The 27,072-nt window shown below is 36.1% G+C and overlaps 1 protein-coding gene across 1 annotated transcript in view; it reads right to left on the reverse strand.

Moving 5' to 3' along the window:
* LOC145687895 (solute carrier family 4 member 11-like) overlaps positions 1-27,072 on the reverse strand; it is a 560,150-nt gene that overhangs the window by 97,051 nt on the left and 436,027 nt on the right. Inside the window, exons 4-5 of the mRNA XM_081761438.1 lie at positions 26,154-26,363; positions 15,357-15,564 (exon numbers count right to left, since the gene is read on the reverse strand). Coding sequence (XP_081617564.1) covers positions 15,357-15,564; positions 26,154-26,363 — 418 coding nt within the window. The remainder of the gene's footprint in view (positions 1-15,356; positions 15,565-26,153; positions 26,364-27,072) is intronic.

A 27,072-nucleotide genomic window follows, 5' to 3' on the forward strand; every position in this document is an offset into this window, starting at 1 on the left:
TCCAGGTAAGCAAAGAGAGGGGTTGAGTTCCCACATAGCTCCAGGCAAGCTAAATTGGCAGGAGATTTTAGCGCTCCAGGTAAGCTAAAAGGCTTGGGTAAGGTTAGGTTTATCTGAGCTCCAGACAAGCTAAGAGAGGGGATGACCAGCATAAAGCAATGCCGATGAAGGTCTTAGAGTGTGTTTTATACCGTTTTCTAGACAGCGGCGGTGCTAGTGTTCCTCTTCTATCACACGATTTGATGATAGTGATTCCTGTCATCTGCTTACTTGTAGTAGTTGTAGTAAGAGAACAAGTGGTTTTGTTTCCAAATAAGAACCATGTGTTGTTTACAAATATAGATCACGTGTAGAATATAGATACATTTGCAAGAATTTCGACATGATTTTACCAACTCTCTCGAACATAGATAAAATCTCTTTCGGAATTGCAAGTTTCAAATTTATTTATTTATTTAATGAAATAGAACACAACAGGTATTATACTCAGTTTGATTTATCATCTTTGTTGTTTATAATTTATATATTTTCATTTTGATATATCAATTCAGTGTTGAACACAGTTTGAAAGAAGATTCAATGTTTTGGTTCATTTGAGTTCTAAATATAGGACAAGAAGGAAATTAGATGACTTGGAACTCCTAAAAGTGGAACTCGAGATTTTTCGCACATTGCTGTCTTTATTATTATTATTATTATTATTATTATTATTATTATTATTATTATTATTATTATTATTATTATTATTATTATTATTATTATTATTATTATTTTAAAAGGTGTTAGCTTGGTGTCCCAATATTCATTAAATGAGGCGTTGGATGGGAAAGTGGTGTAACTCATTTTTAAAAAAATCAGAATAAGTCATTTACGTGAACTTGAAACCATAACCTATTGGATGGCAAAGTTGCGTATCTCACAGTTAAAAGACAAGGCCATAGACCAAAAGATGGCAGCACAAAGAACCGACTTTGTCCGCTGTTTCTATATCGTTTCTAATAAAAGTATCAACATCGCACAACGTCTCAAAACTGAGTTACGCCACTTTTCCATCCAACACCACAAATAACTTAACGATTGTTTTAGCCAACTGTTCTATATCATGTTCAAGACTTTTTAAGGTAAAGTATGATTTTGTTGCAACAAGTAAAAGACGATTTCGAGAAACAGTCAATTCTTTTTACGATGCATTAAAACAGTAAGTTATATATCACAATTGTTGGTACATAAATGTGCCACGAGCGTATGTGTTTATGGGTGATTCTGTTTTGTTTACATTGAATTGCTAGCTAGTTTTTTGCTAGCTAATTTGAATTGCTAGTGTAGTTTTTTCTCATCTTTCAGTTTAACGTCCCATGATTACGCCTGTTGGGCTAAAAGATACGGATGATTTAGGCAAGTGAATGATGATGGAAGAACTAGTGGAATGAGAAAGTGGGAGGAAACGGGAGTGTCCCGAGGAAACCCACGGATACGATCATGTCCACCACAAACTTACTTGGTCGGGGATCGAACCAAGGACCCCGCTCAGTAGACGTAAGCGCTCTAACCTAGTTTTTGTAAAACCGATACAAGTATATTCGCCATATCGGATTTCGAAATAGATGAACACGTGTGAATAATCTGGCCACTTTAACAAAGCAGATTTAGTTGTTTCAAATACTGGGGAGGTGTAAAGTAATTAGTTATTTTTAATATTTTAGAACATCATAATAGTACTGATTTTATGTTGGGAAAAGCCCCGTAATAAGGTGTTTATTAAGATTTTACATTTTCTGCTTCATTTACTTCAATCATTGACCACTGGAAGCAGCACGCGCAATGTAAACGAAATTGGCGGAACACTTATCTTTTTTTTTTTTTGAGCGGGCATTTTGAACGTTGGATTGGACGGTGTGGACCTCACAAATAGCCAAGACGAAATCCCTGTGATTTTTTATTGTGGGGTTAGACTAAGGAGCAGATGTGCAACTTGCAAAGTGGAGGAATATTAGACAAGAATCCTAAGGTTAATGGCAACATTCCAACTGACTTTCTTCAGAAAGGTATCAATTGTACGGAAAGTACGCATAAAATATACTTTTTCAGTTATACGTTCGCTGTACGTTGTCCAAAATCTACAGGATTTACACATGTAACCTACGTTTTTACGTACGCCACATACAGTTTTGCTAAGTGTATGTTTGGACAACTAGTTTAAGTACTAATATTATCTATTGCAATGTATACTACGGTAATTTAACTGTCTATTTCTCTATGTACTCTATACTATACAATGAACTAAGTGTAACACATATATAATCCTTATTGTATAGCTTCCAAATTCTTGAGTGAAGATTTTTCTCCAGGTACCCTCAAGAGGAAGTTTTGAAAAGAAGGCAGGTGAAAGTCCTAGAATCTCGAGTGAATCAATAGCTTATAACTGTTTCAATGGCTCTCCTGTTCTTCGTCGCATTGATTAACGTGACGTATAAAAAAAAAACTAAAAAATGTACAGCTATTATTCTTTGGAAGGTTTCTTTAATTTTTAAACTGTAATGCCATTAGATGGAAAAACTGAAATTGAGAGAAATTAGAAAATGAAACAAAACTTTTATTTGGCGTTTCATTGCCATGCCCTGCAGGTGGAAGACAGAACTCCTGATCACTGAATGGTCCATAACAAAGCCTAATAAACTCTACTAACTTGTCGGCTCCCCAAAACTGTGTCAGTTTTACATATCGAGTTGATTTTGAGTTTTAACGTCCTTTTCAGCAGCGGGGATATATGAGGTGAAACCTACTGATTAACGTGGAAACCGAACAACATGAGCTCCCCCTGGAATAGAAGCCAGATCTCCCACGCCAAAGGCGCGCACGCTAACCGCTTAGCCACGAAAGAACTCAGTTTTAAATTTCATTTTTCTGACTTCTAATATCCCATTCTCTTGTGTACAGCGTTAATTAAATCGATTTCTTCATTCAGTCGAAAAGGTATAACAGCAGTTTCAGGTCAGCCATCTTGGGTGAGGTCTTTTTCTAAGCTTTCTTCATACTAGGCAAATGCCGGGCTGGAGTGTGACCAACGAGCAAAATATTTCGACTAACCTATGCAGAAAAAGTACAAGATCTGGGGAAAAAAATACTAAAATTTTTATCTGCTCCCGTTTCACCCTATTTATGACATTTTACGATATTAATATCTTAATAGAAGGTTTCCAGCAGATCCCCCTTCCCTGTGGGTGGGGAAGTGATCTCTCATATTCTTGAGAGAACCGCTAACTTTAAAGTTTTTTCAGACAAAATTTGATACAAACCGTGCAAACCACTCACAACCTCCCAATTTTTGCTTTAGACCCTCAAAACAAAACTTCTGGCAGAAACACTGCTTAATTGTCGTATTAGAACTCACTGTGGAACCACTAAAGTAACACAAGTATGACAAATATAGGATGTTGGGAGAAATACCATAAAATGGGCTTATTGAGAAAATCGAGTTTTAATTCCTTAATAGCCTACTGTTTAAACGGATCACCAAATATGTAATATTGTTTACTGTGGTCATTTATTAGTTGGAGGAGGCGACCGGACGGCACCTACTGTATGTACTATTTCCGCTCTTGTAAATACCACTGTTGAGAAAATAATTACCAGAAACTGTGAAATGTTTGTATATTGCCAAATCGAGTTCAAACATGGTGCGATGACAACAAATTAGTAATAAATGTATCCAAGTGTAAATCTCTGTCTTTTACGAGAAAAAGAAATCATATCATCTTTGACTATACACTAAAAAAAACTAAATTCTAAACCAAGTACTGTCAAAGATTTAGGCGTTATTGTTGATCCTGAACTAAATTTCAATCAATACATAGATATAATAACAAACAGCGCATATAGAAACTTAGATTTAATTTACAGAATAGGGCAAGATTTCTTCAGTGAGACAACGTTTACAACACTTTATTTTACATATGTTAGATCAAAATTAGAATATTGTTCTACTATATGGACCCCCAATAATAAAAAATACTCTCAAGAAATAGAAAAGATCCAAACAAAATTCCTAAAAATGCTTACATACAAAAAAAACTAATTATTATTCCAAATATTTTCCCTACAATGATCTAGTAAACAACTTTAATTTTCAAACTCTAGAAAAAAAGAAGATGGATGTTGGACTTGTTATTCTTATACAAGTTATTAAATAATAAGATTGATTGTATGGAGTTGGTCTCGAAAATATCATTGCGGATTCCCACTTGCAAAACCAGAGTAGAGAATACAGGGACATTTTATTGTGCAAAAGCCAGGAGCAATATATTATATAAATCCCCTATGTAGAGGCTGTGTAAATCATACAATGATATTGTAAATAAGCTTGATAAAGTGGATGTATTTAGTCTTTCAGAAAACAGGTTCAGATCATATGTGAAACAAGAAATTTTCTGTAGAAATAATTAAGAAATTTATATATGTAACATTTGCTGTATGTACACAACACTGTAATTGGGTATTAAGACTGTTGTGTTGTATATTAAATAAATAAATAAATAAATAAATAAATAAATTTTCATGAGATTCCGTTTTCTCTCCCAAATGTATTTGTAAGAAAAGAAGAGGAGGAGAAAGATACTAGATTTCTTACTGAATGTACTAAAACACTAAAATATTATAAACGGTACAAGATCTAGTACGAAAGTACTAGCAGTGGTCACACTTTCGGGATGGTGATTAACACATAGGTCCCAGGCAGCTACCCCCTTACCCGGATATTGTGCTTGCAGAGAAAAGTCATCTCTCCTGCGTGAGGGACTTAAGGCCATAGATACCGGTAATGCACATAAATATATATGAACAAGTAGTATTAAGTGGTTTAAAATTTAAAAAAAAGAAACAAATGAGTTTCGTTGCACAGTGTGAAACTAAGGTAGCCTTTCGCGGGCCGCGGTGGCTCAGTGATGTCCCGGGTTCGATTCCCGGTGGAAGAGCCTTTGTGATTTTAACTGTCCTTGATATTTCTGTGTTCGTATCCCTGCCGTTCTAGGTGATTGAAATAGCAAGTTAAACAAGTAAAGCAAGTAAAATTAGTAATAAGTAGTTCAAGTAAGTTACTGAGACACGTTCGGTGAGTCAGTTAAAACAAACTCAAAAAAGTGGTAGAGCGTTCACCTCTGGGCTTGGGGTCCCTGGTTCGATCCCAGCTCGCGCCAAGTGAAATTTATAGTGGTCAAACACTATGTGCGTGGGTTTTCTCGGGGTTCTACCGTTTCCTCCCACTTTCTTCATTCCACCATTTCACTCATTATTTCATCATCACCGTCTTCTTTAGTCTTGTCGGCATAACCGTGGGACCTAAAACTCAAATATTTCATTTCATTTTCGTTTCTCAGGTATACTTACGAATTAAGGGAACACAATATTGAAACTTGAAGTACAGAGGTTGATTCATTTACATTGAGTCGAATTGGAATGTGTCACTTACCTAGGAAGTGCCGTATTTTCACCATCAGTTGCGTTCGATTTGCAGCCATTCCCTACTGACCATTGCTCGGCATCGATATTTCCATTGCAGGACACTGGGTTGCATCCCACTTTTATCAGTTTCGGTTGTAATAGAGACATACACCCAGAGGTCAAATATATATACTTGTACTGAATCCATATATATGCTTGTTGCTAAATATTTCTGTTTTATTCATTATAAGTTACGATCAGTGTTGTAACTCGAGATCTTAGATTTTCACCATTTCTGGTTTGAACACATAGATAAAAGTAGAAAAAAATCATTCTTGTGACGCTGAATGTATGTAAAAGAAAATATTTCCGATGTCTTTTACAGCTTTTGCTCTATGAAAGTAAGAATTGAAACCGGAAGTAATATTAAATTAAATTTCCTACAATTCCAGTTTTCGTAGAGTGTTGTGTGGATAGTCATGATGTGTTACGTTCAGAAGCTGAATAATAATAATAATATAAAAAACTCCCTTTATATTACAGGTCTTGTTCTATGAAGACCAACGTTGAAATACTAAAAGAGTTGATTTCTACCACTTCCGGTTTGAATACAGAGTTAACTGAAGAGATAGAACCTACTTCTGGGACTCTGAATTGCCTCTGAATCGCTTCTTGACTTTTTTGTTGTTGTTTTTACTCTATAAAAATCAGTATTGAAGCTGGAAGTAATACTAAATTTGAGTCTCTTCCGGTTTTGTTAGGTGTTGCAGATACTCATGCTATGTTGCCTTCAGATGCTAAAACATTTGTAAGAAATTGATTTTTATTATCAGTTGGCGTTTCTGTTCTATAGCGAGTAGCTGGAAACCGGAAGCTGGTCACTTTGAACCAATTCTGGTTTGAATAGTGGTTTACCAAAGGATTTGAAACCTATTTCTGGAACACCGAATTAATTACAGAGAAATGTTTCTCGATATCTATTACCCGTTTTTGTTCTAATACCTGCCGACAGACGGACAAAGCCGTTCTATAATACTTTCGACACTTAAGCATAGCATAGTTTAGAAGTCTAATAAATAAATAAATAAATAAATAAATAAATAAATAAAAGCATGCGTTTCTTTTGTAATAATACAGTTTTTAAACATTTTAGTAGCTACTGCTTTAAGTGTTCCTATTATTATTATTATTATTATTATTATTATTATTATTATTATTATTATTATTATTTATTTATTTATTTATTTATTTATTTATTTATTTATTTATTTCTTTATTTATTTATTTAGCTAACTGCTTTTAATGTCTGAATTATATTTGCTTGTTAATTGGTTTCAGTGCCTCTTAAAACTGTTTTAACATACCAGTTTTTTTTTTCATTGATAGCTGGTTTAAGTATTTGAATTCTTATAACAGCTAATTGGTTTTAATTTCCTGATTATTACACTTCCAAACTATGCTATGCATAAGTGTCCGAAGTCTTACAGAACGGCTATGACCGTCCGTCCATCTGTTGATAGATATCAGAGCAAAGGAGGTAATAGATATCGAGAAGCAGATTTTGCAATGGATTTGGCATTCCAAGAACATATTCCATCTCCTTCGTTAACCCCCTATTCAAACCGGAAGTGGTTCAAAATAACCATTTCTTCTTTCAATATTTGTCGGTATAGAACAAAAGCGATAACATATAACGAGAAGCGGTTTCTTGCAAACGGTTTATCGTATCAATGCAACGTATTATGGCTATCCGCAACACACTAACAAAATCGAAAGTGATTCAAATTTATTTTTACTTCAGGTTTCAATACTGGTTTCCGTGGAGCAAAAACGGTCAGAAATATCGATAAATATTTTTTTAATCGATTCAACATCTCAAGAATAGCTTCCATCTTGTCCACTAACCTTCTATTCAAACCGGAAGTGAGAGAAATAAACTCTTTTGCTGCTTCAACATTGGTCTCCATGGAATAAGGACGGTAATATATAACAAGAAGCGGTTTTTTTGCAATCGATTCAGCATCTCAAGAGAGCATATACAGTAGCTAGTACTCGCAACAGCCTGTCAGAACCATAATTGGTTGAAATTTATGAGTACATCTGGCTTCAACTTATTTTCATAGAGCAATTAAACGTTTAAAAGATATCAAAAAGCAATTCTTTTGACACAGATTCAGCGTGACAAGAATTATTTTTTACTACTTTTATCTCTTCAAACCAGGAGTGGTGGAAATTTGCGATTGTCAGTTACAACAGCGATTGTAGAATGTACTAAATGGAAACAGATAGCGACAAGTAACTTTTGATACCCTTCAATATCGCAAGGATTTTTCATCTCTGATTTTATTCCTTTACTTGCTGAATATACTCATTCTTCGCATGGGGGCTGTATTTGGAAGTCAACGCCTGTGGAAGTATCAATGTTCATTTCAGTTGACGCGAAAACTATGGATTTGACACTAATATCGGTCATTTTGGATTACTTTTACATGTCCCGGTATCCCCCAAGTAGAGATGCAAAAAAGCCGGCTTTTTTGAATCGATGGTTTTTTTCACAAAAAAGCCGGCTTTTTAGGGAAAAAAAACGAGAATTTTGGAAATTTTGGCTTTTTTCATTTTCATGATTTTTCTATCTAAATAGCTTTCTTATAGTATATTCTATAGTTACACAGAGAAAAATCCGTTCTCCGGACAGCGGTATATTGTACGAACATACGGTATCCTCTTGCTTACTATAGAAATCAGCACGGAGCATACGTTATCCGTATGCAATATAGGCACTGCCCTTAGATGTTATATCATGCCGTTGCAGGATGTATGGCATCTAACAGTTTTCCGTATATCACATGCTTATACTTATGTTACCTTCGCCAGCTATATGTTATATACATCCATTTGTATGAGAGATCCTGACCGCCTGTATTGTTTCATATGGAAAGTACGTATAAATGGAACACTTATACGGAAAGTATTATAAAACATGCGGTTTCAGTTATACGTCTGTTGTACGTTAAGTCCAAAAACTACAGGAATTACGCATGTAACCTATCTTTTTAAGTACGCCACCTACAATTTTTTTTTCTCAGTGTAGATAAGAATTTCATGACCTGAATGCCATATTTCGCTCTAAAATTCACCATCAAGATGGATGGAGCACGTGTTTTACAAATTAAAGCTAACATGAAGAATGTAGTATTTGAGGGCAATTTTAGGGGCTATTTAACTTTATTTTAACTTTTGAGTTATCGACATTTTTTCTTCTCGGGATCATTTCAGTTTGTCATCCATGTTTCATTTCTAAGAGCTTAGTACTCTAGCTTCTAGCGCAGAAGTTAAACTTACGTTTCTCTATATATCCGTCAAAGCGTACTTCCACATTTCTGTTATACTGTAGCTGTGCAACGATTTAGCAATAATTTTCCGGATACAACCTTGAATACTAATTTATACAAATAATCAGTAGCGGATTTAGAAAAGTAATTTGGGAGGGGTTTCTCTGATTGTTTCGTTTTCTAAAATGTCCTAATTTTATTTGGGAGGAGCTTGAAGTTTATGAGTACAAGCGTAACTAATATTTCGTTTCGTTTATATATTATCAATAATCTTCCGGATACAACCTTGACGATCATTTTATACTGAGAATCAGTGACGGATTTAGAAAAGTATTTTGGGACTTTTTTTTTCTTACTAATGTTTAGTTTTTCTAAACATTCGTGATTTTTATTTGACGGGAGTTTAAAGTTTATGAGTAAAGGCATGACTAATAGATATTTCGTTTGTTTTAGACATTCCGTAATTTTGGAGAACAGGCTTCAGTCCGAAAGACTGCCCCCCTAACCTTCGCAAAACCGTTACTGCTGGTAATTAGTAATAACGATTTAAAAACAATAAAGAATGAAGTCGACCAACTCACAGTACACGCAGTATTTCTACTTCACAGATGGAATGAAGAAAAGCTTTGTCAGAATGGTCGAATGCTGAGTTGAATCCCTGATTTCCCGATAGAAGCGCAAAAGCTCCACTCGGTCATGTTTGTTGTGCAGTTGTATTTATCTTAACTTAAATATATTCCATAGTCTTTTTTTTTTTGTGCTGGTGGGGTCGGGAGAGTTCCATAATGATATGAAGGGTATGAGCCAAGAACATGGTAATTAACAAATTTTCAATTGCTGAGTTATGCAGCCAGATAGACAGCAACGCATTCCACTTAGTTTAATTATTCATGTATAGTCTTATATGAAAAATCAGCTTTTCAATTTTCAAAATGGATTGTGCAGCAGAAAATCTCTAATTTCTTAAAATAATAAAATTGTGGGTTACCATGTTCTTGCCTCACACCCTTCATATGTTGAATCCTCTTGTTAAAAATTCAGAAACCTTGAGGACTGAGTAAACCGTGATGGTGGTTATATAAAACTCTAGAATTTCAAGAATATACAAAACCAAAAGCTCTAGATGTGCAGCCTTTAAGTGTATCATATAAATCTAAGTATTTTTCTTATGTTTTATTTTAATTTTATTTTGTTCCAAAAAGAGGGTATGGAATATTTTGAAAAATACTACATAGAATTTTGCTAGTTATTTGCGTATTTTTTAAAAGAAGTATTTACTTTTAGGGTTGGCTGTTTTACACCCGCTGTTTTTTTCTTTTTTTTAAATAAACAACTGGTTTAAACCAAAAAATAAATAAAAAGAACGAAAAATGCGAATCGTGTGAACTTCATGCTGACGTTTCCCAACATCAAACCATCTGCATTAGTTTTATTTCCTTTTCACCTTTTAATCAAGGTGTCCCATGTTCAATTCTCGGTCGAACCACAACCCTTCTTTCATACGTAAACAAAGTAGCTGTTCGGATGTAAGCGAAAGTCTTCTCCTTGATAACCTCGGTATTACGTAATGATGTTAAGCCTGAACATACAAAACGAAACCAAATTGTATATTTCTGAATGCCTGAATGCCTGTTGTTTTATAAAGAAGCCAAGGTTGCTTAAATATATTGATAGAAATTGGCAAAATTTATCGATTGCCTACGTAGCTTCCAACATTAGCTTGGATTGGACTTTCAATGATATGTACGTACTAAATTTGTAATTTAAAACCTCAGTTTTAGTGTACTGATTATGAATTTGACCTTTAAATTTTACATGCAAAGCAATAACAGGATTTTTCCCTTATTGTTTTACATTTAGAATAATGACGGGATTTTCCCGATGGCTAAGACGGGAGTTTCCCAATTTAAGAAATTTACTGGTCGGACTTCTTTAAGCTTATGTGACCTCTTCCAGCATAATCCCGTTGTTGCATAATAACACCAAGGCGAAACAAACTTATTTCTGTCAATATGTAATATAAATACATAAAGCAAAATATCTAAATTCAAAAAAACCTGGTTTAAACCAAAAAAGCCTAGTTTAACCCCCCCCCCAAAAAACGTGTTTTTTGGCATTTTCAAAAACAACCATGGTTCTTGCCAACCCTGCTTACTTTTGCATGTAAGAGGTTAAAAAAAAATCTTATTATATACATTGGTTAATCCTTTGGAATTCATAATGTAAATATGATGAGAAGTAAAACTGTGTGAAATAACTTTTCGAAATTCATGGTTTATTTTCGAGGTTTTATATTATTATCGTCATCAACCACTAATTAAATGACTTTTTGTGTTATAGAGAAGCAAAACAAAATCTGGTTTATCAATTTAAAGCAGAATTTTGAAAAAAGCCCAAAATTTCCCAAGCAAAAAAGCGAAGCAGAAAAAACCGAGTTTTTTTCCAAAAAAGCCGGTTTTTTTCCGAGCCCTTGCATCTCTACCCCCAAGTAATCCCCGGCCCGCAGCGGAATAGGGTGAATTTGGCAGTTAATGCGATCAGAGTTTCACCATTGATCTCAGCGAGCGCGAAAACTATGAGTTCGGCACTAATATCGGTAATTTTCTACTACTTTTACATGTCCAGGTAAACACCCTCTGAGACCACCCTGGTTCGAATTTTGAAACAAACGCTTCGCCTTGATCTGGGGCTTGGACCAAGGTACCCGTGATCCAAATTTGGTAACTCTCGGTGTACTCGTCTGGTCCCCAGGCCGTATACAGACACACACACACAAACAAATTCTTTATTTTTTTATATTAGATTACAACAGCAAGTGACAGTCGTGAACTAGCAGTTCCGGTTTCAAAATTTATCGTCATAGAACAAAAACAGTAAGAGACCGAGCAATAGGTTCTTAGTATGGATTCAGCGTCCGAGCAACAGGTTCTGTCTTTGATCTTTTTCCTCTATTGAAACCAGTAGCTATAGATGTAGTACTTCAAGTTTGAGCATTGAATTCACATAATTTGGAAGTGTATCGTAGGTTCATACTTGTAAAGAAAACTCACTTGTCTTAGTTGCTAATTGCTTTCATTCTTTGAATTATAGATTTTCAACTGCTTTTAATGACTCAATTGTTTTTAGTTCTTAACTTGTTTAAATGTTTCAGTGACTTTCCATCCATACCCAACACTTTGCGCCAGTATTTGCATACTTGGATTTTTTCTAACGTTATATCAATATGCTGTCTTGATATATATCCGTTCCAGCTGATTTACAAATGAAATAACCAACTTTGTATTGCATATAATGCATGTTCGGTTGGTTAATGCTTATTTGTGTCATCACTGTATATAAGTACATAATTCACAGAATTGCGTTCGCCCATTTTTGAAACTTTTTTTTCAATAAAGTTGGTTTCTACAAGAGAAGAACTTGGAGTTCTTAGTTACTTACTGACCTTGATTAGAAGTTATATTAGTACTGTATTAATTAAAATACCTCTGTTATGTGAAGAGGAAATGGTGTATGAATCATTTGCTGAGTTCAAACAAAACTTGCCGGTGGGCATGTCTCATATTCTTGAGAGTCAAATATCATCATGTACCAACTTTCGCAAATTTCTTGATGGTCGAAGATTATTTCTGAAAATTTGTGACACACCCATGAGCCAAGATTCTCCTGCAAAATTTAAGAGAAAGTGCTTTTTAGGACCACTTTGAACCTAAAATTTTGAGAGGGATGCGTTTCATTGTAGAACTTCAAGTATTGTTCACAAGTAACACAATTGAAATAATGTGGCTTACAAAGCACCAATGTATTGCACCTGTTCCGATCAGTAATGACAAAATTCCTTCTTGGACAGTTGGAAAGCATTTGTGCGAAAGGAAGAATCAATTGTTGTATAACATTCGAGTTATAAAAAATATATATGAGGTGTAAATACAATGAACCACTAATTTCCCAATCTCTTAGCAAGTGTCCTTTCATCATTGAAATATTGCCCTCTAACAACTTGTCAGACAGAACATTTAGTATCTATAAAAGTATGTTACGCGTGGGGGAGAAAATACCAGCAAATGTCGAAAACTGTATGGTCGTTTATTGCAGCTAAAAATTTAGTAAATATGCACGTGAGTTTGAAGTACAATCATTGTTTTATTATAAGCTAGCTGAAATACCCATTCTTTACATGGGTCAGATAAAATATCCCGCGAAAACTATGGATTTGACACTAATATAGGTCATTTTGGATTATTTTTACATTTTTCGGTATCCCCCTGTTGACCCCCGGCCCGCAGCCGAATGGTGTGAATTAGGAAATTAATACGATCGGAGTTTCACCGCTGATCTCAGCAACCACGAAAACTATGAATTCGACACTAATATCGGTCATTTTCTACTACTTTTACATCTCCCGGTAAAAACCCTCCTGGTTCGCTTCGTCTCATTCTGGGGCCTGGACCAAGCTATCCGTGACCAAAATTTGGTAACTTTCGGTCCACTCGTGTGGTTCCCAGGTCGCACACAGACAGACAGGCAGACAAACAAACTCTTTATTTTATTTATATTAGATAAGATCACAGTCCTTTCATTAGTTTCTTCTACGATACACTAGTTTCATGTACTGTAGCACACTCATCTTGTTCATTTCTACGTATATTAGAAAATAGAGCTCCCTCTTGTCTATATACTTAGCGTACGAGCATTAAGTGTGAGAGGACTGGGTTTGATTTCCGCTGGAATCTCCTGCGGATCAAATTCCACGTTAAGCGGTGTAGGTTCACGAGTCATGTAATTTCGGTGCCGAAAGAGTCGCTCAACTCCAAACAATCAACAGTAGCAGATGCAATAAACTTGCTCGATGAAAGGTAGAATAGGATTCTTAGATATTTACCTCTGTGCTTCATAATTTAATGCATATCTATCTCTTTACTGCTTATTTGAGTGTATATTTTCGTAATTTTAAGTGCATAGTTGCGTGCATATTTTGACGTTTTACGGTGCAAATCGATCCGTAATCTAGTCATTACTCTTTATGATTGTCATCCTCCTTCAAGGAAGACATATGATTACTGAATGTGAATAATAAAGGAATGATAATATTTGGTGGAATGAGAAACCCGAGAACAAACGAGAGAATCCGTAGAACATCCAATGATTGATGTTTTCCAACATAAATATGTGTTACCTTGGATTGAACCAAGATACCCTTTAACTAGATCCGAACGCCACACAATTAACCCAGCGTGACTTATTTTATAGAATTTGTACTTAAATAATGCTTTAATATTATTTATTAAATATCGCAGCAAAGTGTAATAGTAAAAAAATGTTCTGCACGTAATAGGAAGACACTTTTATTAAAGATAGTTTAAATTTGGATAAAAAATTTGTTTTACTTAACATTAAGTTCAGTAATCGTGGGTCTAAAGATGATGGTTTCAATCAGTGACGTTGATTGGGACAAATTACTTCAATGCTGGCGTTCCCATTATACATCAATCATTCAATCAATCAGCCAGTGGCGTACTTGAAGGGCTTAACAAATTTTAACCTCCCATCTGCAAGATATTACGTACAAATAAATATATTTTGCTATATCTTAGTTTCAGCAGCAATTACCCTCTCTTAGCTTGCCTGGAGCTCTAAAAATTTAGGTAACTCAAGCCTCTTAGCTTGAGTAAAACTTCGCGATTCATTTCACACCTAGTTTTAATGAAGCTACATGGGATTTTGCCTAGAACACTCTCTTTATTTGCCTGGATCACTAAGAAATCCTAATAACAACCACTTAGCTTGCCTAGAGCTATGTGGTTCCTTGCCCACCTAACTTGCGTGGAGCTCTGTGGGACCCTGGCCACTCTCTTTGCTTGCCTAGACCACTAAGGAATCCTAACAACAATCACTTACCTTATCTGGATCTCTGTAATACCTAATTCCTATCTTTGCTTGCCTAGAGCGCCGAAAGATCTTAAAAACAACCACTTAACTTGCCTAGAGTTCTGTGGTTTCCTAACTGCACTCCTTATCTTAGCTAAAGTACTAAAGTATCTTTAATTTGGTTTCCTAAGCGTTAAAATCACCCGTCTACCAAAAATCTACATAGGAAACTTTGTATTAGTCTTCAAACCTCAATTATAGTGATTATTATTACATTTCTATATAACATTTTTTGTAATAAAAGGTTGTATAAAAGTCCAAAATTTCGTATGGTAATTGCTCTACCTACTACTTCAGGAAAATATTTGTACAATATTATTAAGATAATGACACAGAAGTTGTCCTGGAAAATGAAGCGTGTTCCAACTTCTAGAAGTATTGAGAAGATTATCAATAATAATAATAATAATAATAATAATAATAATAATAATAATAATAATAATAATAATAATAATAATAATAATAATAATAATAATAATAATAATAATAATAATAATAAAATATCATCGATATGAACTTGGCTGTTTGAACCCCTCATCTTTGAGAAGAATATGCGTATGTCGCTTGTATAATATAATCAAAATAATCTTTTATTTCGTTAATCTCTAATAATATCAGATCTAGCACTGACTAATCTGGTTCCTGTAACAATATCGTACTTACCAATTTTTCCGCGCGTGTTGTGATCATTGAGTACCCCAAATGCTATTGCTGGAAGGATGCAGGCAAAGTAGAGGAACAGAGTGGTAGAGACAACCTTGTGGATAGTTCGAGGACCTGTAAATCCATCCCTGTAATCTGACAAGTAGTGTGGAATTCGACGCTTTGTGTCTTCTCGGATGCCTCTCCCGAACTGACAGAATCGTTCTTGCTGAAAGAGGAATACACAACATGAATTAGGTGAAAAATTGTATTAGTAATGAGTTTCAGAATTGACATTAAAACGATGTTTTAAAATAGATATTGAATAAAAGTTCGGTTACTATGTTGAGATCCGATAATTTTGATTGTTGTTGTAGTATATTTCGTTTCAGTATATTACTGTTTCTCAAGCTGCATTATGGTAAAATATAACTCAGAAATTTTACATCAATAATTTAGTCTCAGTCCAGCTTCGTCGCCTTATGCAGTTCACAAGAGCACGTGCACCACCGAATATTGTGCATTGTTCATTGTTCCTTAATATATTTATTAATATTCACAATATTATATTATCGTGTCGTTTCTTTCGTTTATTTTCTTTCCTGTAACATTGCAAACATAAGAAATTTTCTTTAAATATTAAATGGACTCTCTGCTTGCTTTCTCCCTTGAGTATATGCATTCCAGCATCACATCACGTTCACAAGAGTGCTGTGAGTGTGATGAACTTCTTTGTGTGTAGTAAAGAAGGGAAAGCGGGGCAGCTGAGCGGAGGAATTACGCTCTCTCGACGTTCAAAAAAGATTTGAACACACAGTGTTAGCCATTGTTCACTAATTTCCGTCAATTAGTATGACCGTTTAAACAGAATCAAAGAATAAAATTTTGCAATTGAAAATAGAAGAATATAGTAGTACATAAGATATTCTCTCAAATCAGTTATCTGATTTCTTTTTGTTTTAATTTCTTACAGTAAAAATAAACTAATAGAACAAACAAAACTACGACTTTCCGAGGTCGTACGGTAGAGAATGGGATGTTTAGAACTCTTCCCGAGAATTTTCTAACGGCTGTGAACTACCAAAAGATTATGTCACGAGACGCCGTTGTCCCAGTCTATCCCAAACCATTGTTTTCACAATTAACATTAAATTAAGGATTGCTTATTTAAATGATTTGTATACCAAATGTACGAAGCGCATGTCAATGGGTTTTACAGTGGGAAATGAAATATTTATACAAGTTCCTTTCTATTTTTTTGTATTTACTGTGGAAAACACGGTGATGTTACATATTGTAACTACAGGGTGACAAATAAGTCACGCTACTTTTTCTTCAATTAATCCAATAGTGAAGTAGAAGGACCATTTCAGTTAAATTGATAATTCGTTTCTTATTAAACAAAAATACAAAATTAAAATATTTTGACACTTGATCAAGAATCACTTACCAAGTACCATGAACATGTCCTCCCACCATACTAGTGGAGGTTGCAGGAGCAATAGTTCAGTTACTAATTTCATCAGGCTCTCGCGTTATTATTTGCGTTCACACCTCAATGATTTCCAATAATTAACAATTGTTAATTTTCTTTCTACACTGGGTACTTTTTTTATGACCTAACCTTCATAGTCAGCATGTAAAGTTGAGGCTGGATAGATTCTGAAGAAAACGTGGAAACTTATTTTCTTCTTTATAATTACAATTACGATAGAATTCCATATCCAGTCTCTTACTTAGTACTAATGATGCACGAGATCGCCGTGTTGGAAAAGCAGTTGATCGTATATACTATCAAATAAAATATCCAGTTGCGATCCACGTAGATAGTGAGAGAAGAATATATTTTGATATTCTGAAAGCATTCAGACATACCCCATCAATGTAGGATAAGGTCAAAGTTGTTCTCAATTAGTTGGATTTGATCTTAGCTTCCCTTTCAGTAGTGAGGTTATATGAAGGGCAGGCTCTACTAAATGTGCAACACGTGCATTTGCACGGAGCGGCAATATCTGTCATAACAATATTATTTAAAATAAACATTTCTTGTTGCAAACTGACTTCAGGATGATGGTAGTTAAATTTACTAAACTGACCTATTTGAATACTACGTTAATAAATAATAATAATAAGTCTCATTAGTTCAAGGTCGCATGGACAGTGCTAAAGCAAATGGTCAAACAAATCCCAGCATGAATTGGTTGACTATTGTCAAATGTAAGAACTCAATTCTCAAACAGTAGCGATCACCTGTTTCAATAAATTAGTTATCACAGTTTTGAAACGAAAACTAGCCTTGTCTTTGTCACAAACAAGTTCCTTATCATTGAAGCTGGAAACAAGTTTTTATTTATTTTTTTTAGAGATGTAGAAGGAAAATCGAGAAATAAAGATAAAAGAGCTAGTTGCACTGAAATTACAAACTCATATGTTGAGATTGAAGCTCGATATTGAATTTTATAAAAAAGAAGATGATGATGAATACACCTTCTTCCTCTACAGGTGTATTTGCTTTATCTTTCAATAACATAATAGATTATTACTTTTAAGAAAACATACACAACGAGATTGTATTTGTAGTGTTTAGGCGTTTGTGAGTGCGAGTAATTTTTCCCTGCCCTTCGTTGTTCATCATAGGGAAACATAAAATCATGGCTTTTAAGACTTGTTCTTTCTGGAGAAACCAGGAGGCGACAAACCATGTCATTTCACGGGGCGGCAAATTTCCTAGGGCCTGCCCTGGTTATTAGAGATATGAATCTACAGCTTAAGGTGCAATCCGAACCACACATTTCCCACCAGGAATTGAACACGGGTCTTCCGCGTCAAAAACGCACCCGTTAACCATATAGGCATAAGAGAGCTCAAAATTAGTATTGAATTGTTTGTGAAATAAGAAATATATAAACTCAACGAATTGTCTTTAGTGATATTAATCTATTTCACAATTTTCTTTCTATCAGGTTTTAAAAACTCTTTATTATAAAATAAATTGTGCAGTGCATTATAACCGAAACATGAGGGACAGTATTTTGTACAGCTGCAGTCATGGAGAGCTGCAATAAACATGGCGCTGAAGGAAAGTCAGGCGGCGCCCATAAACTCCTGCACTGTGTATATAAAAAAAAAGTTTTTAACTGCCGAGTCGATAAAGGGATCAACGATGGATGCTGAGACTCTGCAATGTGTTTCGGTTGCTGAAAATGAAGAAGAGAAGGATAAAATTATGAGAATAACAACACTATTCGAAAGCCATTATGTTCCATTCACGGTAGAGCAAACAATATTCAACGAATTCAGGGATCCTTTTTGTTTAATTCTTTTGAATATGTCTTTTGATGCACCTTCTCTTTATGTAGTATTCTAGATATTTTGAATAATTTATTTAACTGGTTAGTTCATGCCTTAAATAAAGTATAATCATAATTTTATTCCAATTTAAACAAAGACGTATTTCTAAAAGTAAAAAGAATTATCGAAAGGTTCGTAAAATCTAATTATAAAACCAGATACAATAAATAAATATATTTAAATAATACTTTCTTTCATTGCATTTGTCTCAGTTTTGTTTACACTACTACTACTACTACTAGTGCTATTATTACTATTACCACTGGCACTTATATACTTTTCAGTAGCCAAATCTGGTTAACAAATCTCTACTACTGTGTAGAGAAGGATATAGGCACACGTGATCTGTATGAATGATATGAAAATGATTAATTTGGTAAAAGGCGAAAAAAAATAACCCAAATTTATGGATGTAACACCAATTCGATGTAATTTTCTATGTCGGATTCAGTAAGCTGAGACAGAAGCACTTGAATGCGTATATATATATCTTTATTAACATAACAATATAATATCAGAACCATACGCACAAATATGTGTGTGAATAATATATAGGAAATTGACACCCTTTTCGGAGTTTAAAGAATAAACCAGCTGAAAATGCTCCAAGAGCATTGCCAGAACGAACTTAAAAAGAATGGAGAGATGGAGCTGGAAGGATAACTGTCATTGTTCCTACATGTAAAAGTAAATCTTTTTATCCGCACCTTCTTCTGTTTCTAGCAAAATATCATCTCTCTATGACTTACAGTCCCCGAGATATGGCTCCTTAAATCTCCCGAAATCTGAACTACTTTTTTGGCCAATATCTCGGGAACGGTAAGTCACACAGAGATTATGTTAATCAATACCTAAGAGTATGGTAAATATTTTGGAACTGATATTTACTTGTGGCCACTGGTCAAACCAGTGGCCAGTTAGACAGTGACCACCTGTTACTATTTGGTACCAAAATGTTCACTATCCTCTTAGGTATTGATCGACACTAATATCATCTCTCTATTTCTTACGGTTTTTGAGATAGGGCTCCTTAAATCTTTGGAAATCGGCCATTTTTGGCCAATATCTTGGGAAGTTTCAGAGTGACGCGAAGAAATCCAGTCACTTCCTCAGGTAGTTTTTGATGCCCTTTCCAATGGAGGTCTCAAAATTAAAAAAAAAGAAAAAAAGAAGAAGCAAATAACAGACAGACAGACACAGAGACATAGACAATTCAGTAACGAGTATTTTAAGTTCGTTGAAAAGCGTATCGTTTGGGCTGAATACTGCAACAAACAAGAGCACATGGGGAAAAGAATGAACTAACCTCAAGTAAATCAAGGACATTGCCTCTTCATAATAACACAGTAAATTTATGTCTGTAAGATGTGTATTGCAGAAAACTGTAAGCAGAACTAAACAGTCGGTCAAAAGTCCTCAAAAGTACTCAAACGTGTTATACTTCTGAGAGTTGTGTTTTTAGTAATTGTGTTCTCGTAACTATTATTTCCAAGAAAGAAATTCAGTGAATTGTCAATGTGTTAAAATAAGTTTCAGAAAACCAGATAAGAAAACTATATTTCGTGATACCAAAAATCATGACGCATATTATATATCGGGTGTTCTAAAACTGGCGCTCACGGGCAACAGAGCACTATTCCACAGGCCAAAATGAAGCGAAAATGTAATATGATGATATGCCCTCCGGGGCTTCCTTCAGCTGCTATGAGGAATCAAAATTTCACAATGTGGCAACGTCGCAGATTAACTTGGAGCCATTAGCATTACTCTGCGAATACAACAAGCAGTTGAATCGATTACTATTTTAATAAGTGATGCTAGTGTCAATCAATATCGACTTTACCTGCCATCTGGATAGAATCGATATAACTATTTGATAGGTTGGTAGACCTAATCTACGTCTCATTTGCGATGTTGTCACATAGTGCAATTTGTGTCTCCAGGCGAGAACTCGAAACGTATACAGATATATATTTTCTGCTTTGTTTTGACTAGTAGAATAATGCTCTTTGGTACGTGGGCACCATTTTAGAACACCCGATATATATATAAACCCTAACATAATCAAAATGAACTGTCTAATTTTATACAGGTAACCAAGAAAGTTCTCTCTCTTTTTCACCCACCATCTTCGAGCATCAATATATCACCTAAGACTAATTGAAAGAACAAAAATATTACCCATCAGCATCTGCGACCTTCTGACAACGTTCTGGAAAGCCGTAGATTCAATCACGGTTGAACGTGGTGGGTTTTGAAGCAAAGAAGGTATCAAATACATTTTGCACCTCTATTAAGGATTTGAACCGGAGTCCTCTAAGGTGATTGTAAAAGGAATAGAACATGTGATAATCGTACGGTGCAACGTCCGGAGAGTATGGCGGATGCACTAGTGTTTCCCATCCGAGGCATAGAATGGTGTCCCGGGTCATCCTAACCACGTGGGTTTAGCGTTGTCATGTAACAGGAGGACCCCTTTGCGATTGAAAACATCTGGCTCCAGAGTTTTGAATTTTCCTTGAACATAGCTGAATTGTTGACAGTACACAGTTGCATTGATGCTCTAAAAAGCTGGTAGCAGTTCGCGATATACGATGCCGCGAACAGTCCGCCAAACACACAGGAGGGCCTTTTCCTCGTGCAATGCTGGTTTCGGCTGTTTTAGAACCGTTTCATAGGATGCTAACTGATGATGACATCCCCGTGGAGGTTCGTACAGGTCCCACATGTCAACACATTGTCCACAAATGTCTCCTTCCTCAGACGAGACAGCAAAGAAACACAAGTATCTGCTCGCGTTGCCTTCTGGCCTGGAGTCAAATCATGTGGGACCCATCGACCCAACTTGTAGTGCTTCCCAAGTTGATGAAGGTGCTGCCGAATGGTTTCTCCACTCACACTAAGTTGTAGTCCCAGTGGGGACTACAAGTCTGGGTACTGTTCGCCTCAATTGATGACTACAGATCTTAATTTTGTACACGTGTTGATCTTACGGTATGTAGTGCGTATGGACTCGAGTGTTTCGTCACCGTCTTTAAACTTGTTAAACCACCGCTGCACTTCCCGCTTAGTCACGACACCTTCACCAATGGCCTGGCATATCTTCCATCCTACTGCAGCGGCGTTTAACCCCAGTTCGATCTCGTATAGTATATACGCCCTTCTGACGCTCTGTTGAGATCCCATGTTCTCTCTGTCCTTTCGCAAGTTCATGGTGTAACTGAACTGCCCACGTATGTTGTATATGCCCACAACAACAACTGACTTTCGCCTTATCTCTATTTGCATTCAACTCACGGTGTGATGGCCAACGGAACACAGACCTCCACAAAAAGCGACAGAACTTTCTTGGTTACCTTTATGTTATTAAAATTACAAGATCTCAATAACATTTATGATTAAATCACATATTGAAATGCCACTACGTAATCAGATCGAATCTCAGGACCATATCATTCTCGAGATATGCAATGGTTATTATTATTTTTTTTGTGTGTGTGTTTGGCCTCTCCAGACAGAGCTCTTGTTTCTACACAATACCAACCTTAAAATTTCATGGTCACTATCTTGGAACACATTATGGCCCACATTCCATAAGTCTTCAGAAAATTTTAGGAATGCAACTCAACTCAAAAATGCAACAAGCAACTATAACTACTATGGAGATTATAATAAATTAAAATGCAATTTGTTGCATTGAGTTGATTCGAACTGCTACTGACTAGGGATAATTCCACACCGGGACCAAGTACCTGGATAAAACCTATATATTGTTTGAAACCTCTTGGCATGAGAAATACGAAACCGTTTTCAAATCATGGGCAAACCCGAATCCTGATCCTATAAGAGGCCAGTTTGTTGGTGTTTGTGACCCTACTTATGGCATATTCGACAGAAATAAAAATGAATGTTACATTACATCACGGGTAAGCACCTGAGACCATCATGTCCCTTTTTGGCTCATTGCTAGAACGTGACTCGGGTAAGGACTTGACAATGGGCGATATCAATAAAATGGAGAAGTTGCTCATTATTCTCAATTTTGTAGTAGTTACTCGCATTGGTATCAACATAAAGAGAACAGAGCACTACTCGTCTCGGCTGACCTCGGAGAAGGTCTGCCCCTTTGGAGTAACCACGCCTCTATTCTCGAGCCGAGTAAGTACTCCGCGTTTGATATCAATAAAAATAAGAGACTCTTCTATGATGCTAGTAACTTCTCCAAATTTGTAGAGCAAGCTCAATAGGTGACTCCGTGCGAAATATGGCAGAGTATATGATTGTTTTGCTACGTAGAAAAACTTATAAACTGCAAAGAAATTTTGCAAATCGGGATTACAAAAAAAAAAAAAAAAAAAAAAAAACACTGTAGGTTCAAGAAAGAAAATGTAGAGTGGTAGGCACAATATATTTTTTTAGGAGAATCAATCGAAATTCGGAATGATACACTACGTAATGACGAAAAGATGCGGGTTTTCTTGCGTTACGTGAGTGATCCGGGATTCCAGGTCGGAACGTCTGAGGATTCTGGTGTGGCTCAAAGTACTGTGTCTATGACTACTACAAGTGTAATGGATGCGATTATTGCGAAATCTGAAAATGGATTGTTTCCGGAAGTGTGCCTGATATGTAAACAGCAAAGGCAGAGTGGTAAGAACAATATACATTTCCGGGTGGTATCGGATCACTTGACTATACACACGTGGCAATGAAGAAACCAACTATTTTGGAGACGAATACGTTATACGAAGAGCTCCTTCGTGGCTAAGCGTTTAGCGTTCATGCCTTTGGCATGGGAGAGCCCCGTTCGATTCCTGGCGGGAGCTGATGTGGTTCGGATTCCACGTTAATCAGTGGATCCCGTCTCATATAGCGTCGCTACTGAAAAGAACGTTAAAATCAACTCAACTCAACGCTGATAGGAAGGGTGTACCATGAGAACGTATTTTGTTTATGTCAAGGCGAAAGGGGGCACGTATGGTGTCGAAAACGCAATCAGATGGACGTGCTTTATGATGTGACTGGCTCGCCTTTTTCTTTAAAAAAAGGAAACAAATGGGCCAAGTGTATGATTTTGTTCTTAAAGCCAAACAATCTACAAAGACCTTGGACAGAACATGATATGTGCTTGTCGTGTTAATATTGATATTGCTGGATTCGAATCACCATCCATCAGCTCCAATAGGTTCGTTCCCATGGTTTCAGTATTACTTTATTGTTTCCCTTTTTTCTTTTCTTTTCTTTTTTATTTTATTCTCGCTCGAATATTAAAGATTCTATTTTGGATTTGTGTCTCAGTCGTAGATGTATTTGATATTTCGTTGCATTTCACTGTAATTGCCTTCAAAGCTTCGGTTTTCCTTCGTTTACTTTCTGGTAACTGTGACTTTGAAAGTACCACTGGAAACTCTTTTATAATTTCCACAAATGCACTTTGATTGAAACTGTCGTTGCTACTTACCCCTTTCATGACGTTTAGGATACTACACCATAGGTTAAAAACAACGAAATGACCGCGCGACGGATGGGAGAAATGAGTAATCACTCCTTTTATTGATACGACTCACTGCTACGCGCAGAGGAAACGCGAGTGAACGTTCATAAATCTGGAGCAGCCTAGACCTGAGTAGTGGCTTGTTTTATTGACACGAAATTGAGGGAGGAAATTACTCCAGGTGTAGTTACTCCGATTCACGAGCAGGACTTCTCAGGAGTAGTTACTTATTTTTATTGATATCACCCAATATCTCTTTGTACCCAGACCTACCCATTTGGTCAGTGTTGCAATGAATTGTAAATACAATGTGGCAGATGATTTCTCTACCACTGGATGTATATCCATGTAACGTGGCGTAATCATCATTCGTCACTAGAGAAAATATACTGTGGACGTATTCCTCTCTAAAGGATCCCAGTTTGTCAGTGTTGCCAACTAATTGCAAAATGAGAAGGTGTAAAACAGGTTCGTAGGATGAGACGTTTCTACACCAAGCTTGGCAGAAACATCACACAACACTGTAGCAAAAAGACGTTGAGTGTGACCATCTCCCAACCATTCTAGGTTCTCAGTGTTGCCAATCAAGCACGGGTTATAGTGTAATTATGTCCACCAATGCTCTAGACTTCATGCAAAAATCTTGAATGTTCGCATTGATTAGCAATACTGCTCAACTGGGGTGCTTGTGAGACGGGGACACTCATACTACGTTTTCCATTGTCCAATGCTTCTTATGTTAGATTGGTTATATTTCCGTTCAGTGGCATGCACGCCAATTGCAACATTGTGATGTTTACACTTGGTTGGCAACACTGACAACCTAGAATGGTTGGGAGATTGTCACATTCAACGTCTTATTGCTATAGTGTTGTGTGATGTTTCTGCCAAGCTCGGTGTAGAAACTTCTTATCGTATGGAACCTGTTTTACATCTTCTCATTTTTACAATTGGTTGACAACACTAACAAACTGGGGCCCTTGAGAGAGGAATACATCCACAGTATATTTTTTCTAGAGGCGAATGATGATTACGCCACGTTACATGGATATACAACCAGTGGTAGAGAAACCATCTGCCACATTGTATTTACAATTCGTTGGCAACACTGACCAAATGGTACGTCTGGGTGGAAAGTGATATTATCAAACCCTTGCCCAAATCTTGTTCTAGCAATGAGCCAAAAAAGAACATGATGGGATCAGGCGCTTACGCGTGATATACAAATAACGTAACATTCATTTTTATTTCTGTCGAATATGCCATACGTAGGGTCACAAACACCAACAAACGGGCCTCTTATAGGATCAGGTTTCGGGTTTGCCCGTGATTTGAAAACGGTTTCGTACTTCCCATGGCAAGAGCTCTCAGACGATATATATAAGTTTTACCCAGGTATTATACTTGGTCCCGGTATGAAATCATCTCTAGTGAGTGAGACCGTATGAGTTAGAAAGGGAAAACCCAATAAGTAAAGGCATATATTACAGACCACCAGCTTTATGTTGTCTAATATTGGCCCTGTTCCGCTTTCCCATGTTTCCAAATTTGTCGTAGGGAGAGATGCCTAGAGCCGCCCTGCGATTCCCAGTATATATTACACTGCCTTGTACTGTAGCACAGTTTCAATATTGCACAGCTAAAATAGAAACCAGGTTAATTTTGCCCGATTTTGACCTCATTCCCGTTCCTACATTGTTAATGGCACCTCAGAATACAAAAATTAGAAATATTCTAAGACTTCGAGTATTTGTGTTTTCACTTACATTCACACGCATTCCAATGGGTCACACTATGGCTACCTTACATGGGCATTTAGTGCATTTACCTAATTGTCTGTAATTACATATTCCTTTCGTACCTCTTATGGATATGGATGTTACGTTAAGAAACCCATAACATCTTTACGAACAATCTACTTACTGTACGTTCGAAAACGTAATGTAATGTCTAGAATTAATCCCAAGACTTACGTATTCATATTCGGAGGACGAGACTGCATGGTTGTCAACAATGGTCTTGTCTATATCACACGTTTCCTCAGCCAATTCTTGAGTTTGTTTGTAAACAAGTTTCTTGAACTCTTCCTCCGTGTGAACTTCCAGTAAGCGCTGTCTAAAGTCCATGTCGGCCAGAATGGTACAAAATGTGCGACCGGTCTCCAAGGCATTCTTCGTTCCCTTCTGCAAGAAAAAAAGAAGTCGAAATAAAAGAATAAATTGTTGTTGAAAGTGTCGTAAATCGATTCTGTTATCGTGTAGAGCCATAAATTGAGCAACGATAAATCAAACAGTTCTTACTGATCTAATACATGAACGACAAAGTAAAGAGAGATGTATTAGAGGGGCAAGAGTCGTGGATTCATGGACTAATATTTCTATTTCATCCTCATAACTCAAATAAAAGTAATAAAGCTTTTCGTAGCAAAGGTTTGAGTCAAATAATTGGTGCCTAAAAATACAAACAAACTGATAAAACAGAAAAAGAAAACCAACGCAGAACTTTAGAATACGCATTTATCACCGAATACCGTACGGATAAAATTGATACGTTTAAAATGGGAAGATGATGTCACTTAGACTGAAGATGCAGGTAAATGGAGGAAGCTACACAATGTAGAATTTCAGAATATACCGGGTATCCCAGAAGTAGAGACTCACTTGTTAGGTGCTGTAGGTTAGACTGTATGAGTTATGTTGTTGTTTATTTGTTTCTTGTTTTGTTTGTGTTGTGGTGTAATGTTGTTTTGTATTTTTGCAGTTGGCAACACTGCAGGATTACAGATCGCCTGATGCTTGAGAAACGTATCGAATGCGTTCCCCTATTTTCCGAGACACACAACGTTACGGAAGTCCAGCGACGAGTGAAGGAGCTGTACGGTGATCGTGCGGA

Source organism: Thermobia domestica, chromosome 6, assembly GCF_964235325.1.
Source record: "Thermobia domestica chromosome 6, izTheDome1.hap1.1, whole genome shotgun sequence".
NCBI classification, from domain to species: Eukaryota; Metazoa; Arthropoda; class Insecta; order Zygentoma; family Lepismatidae; genus Thermobia; species Thermobia domestica.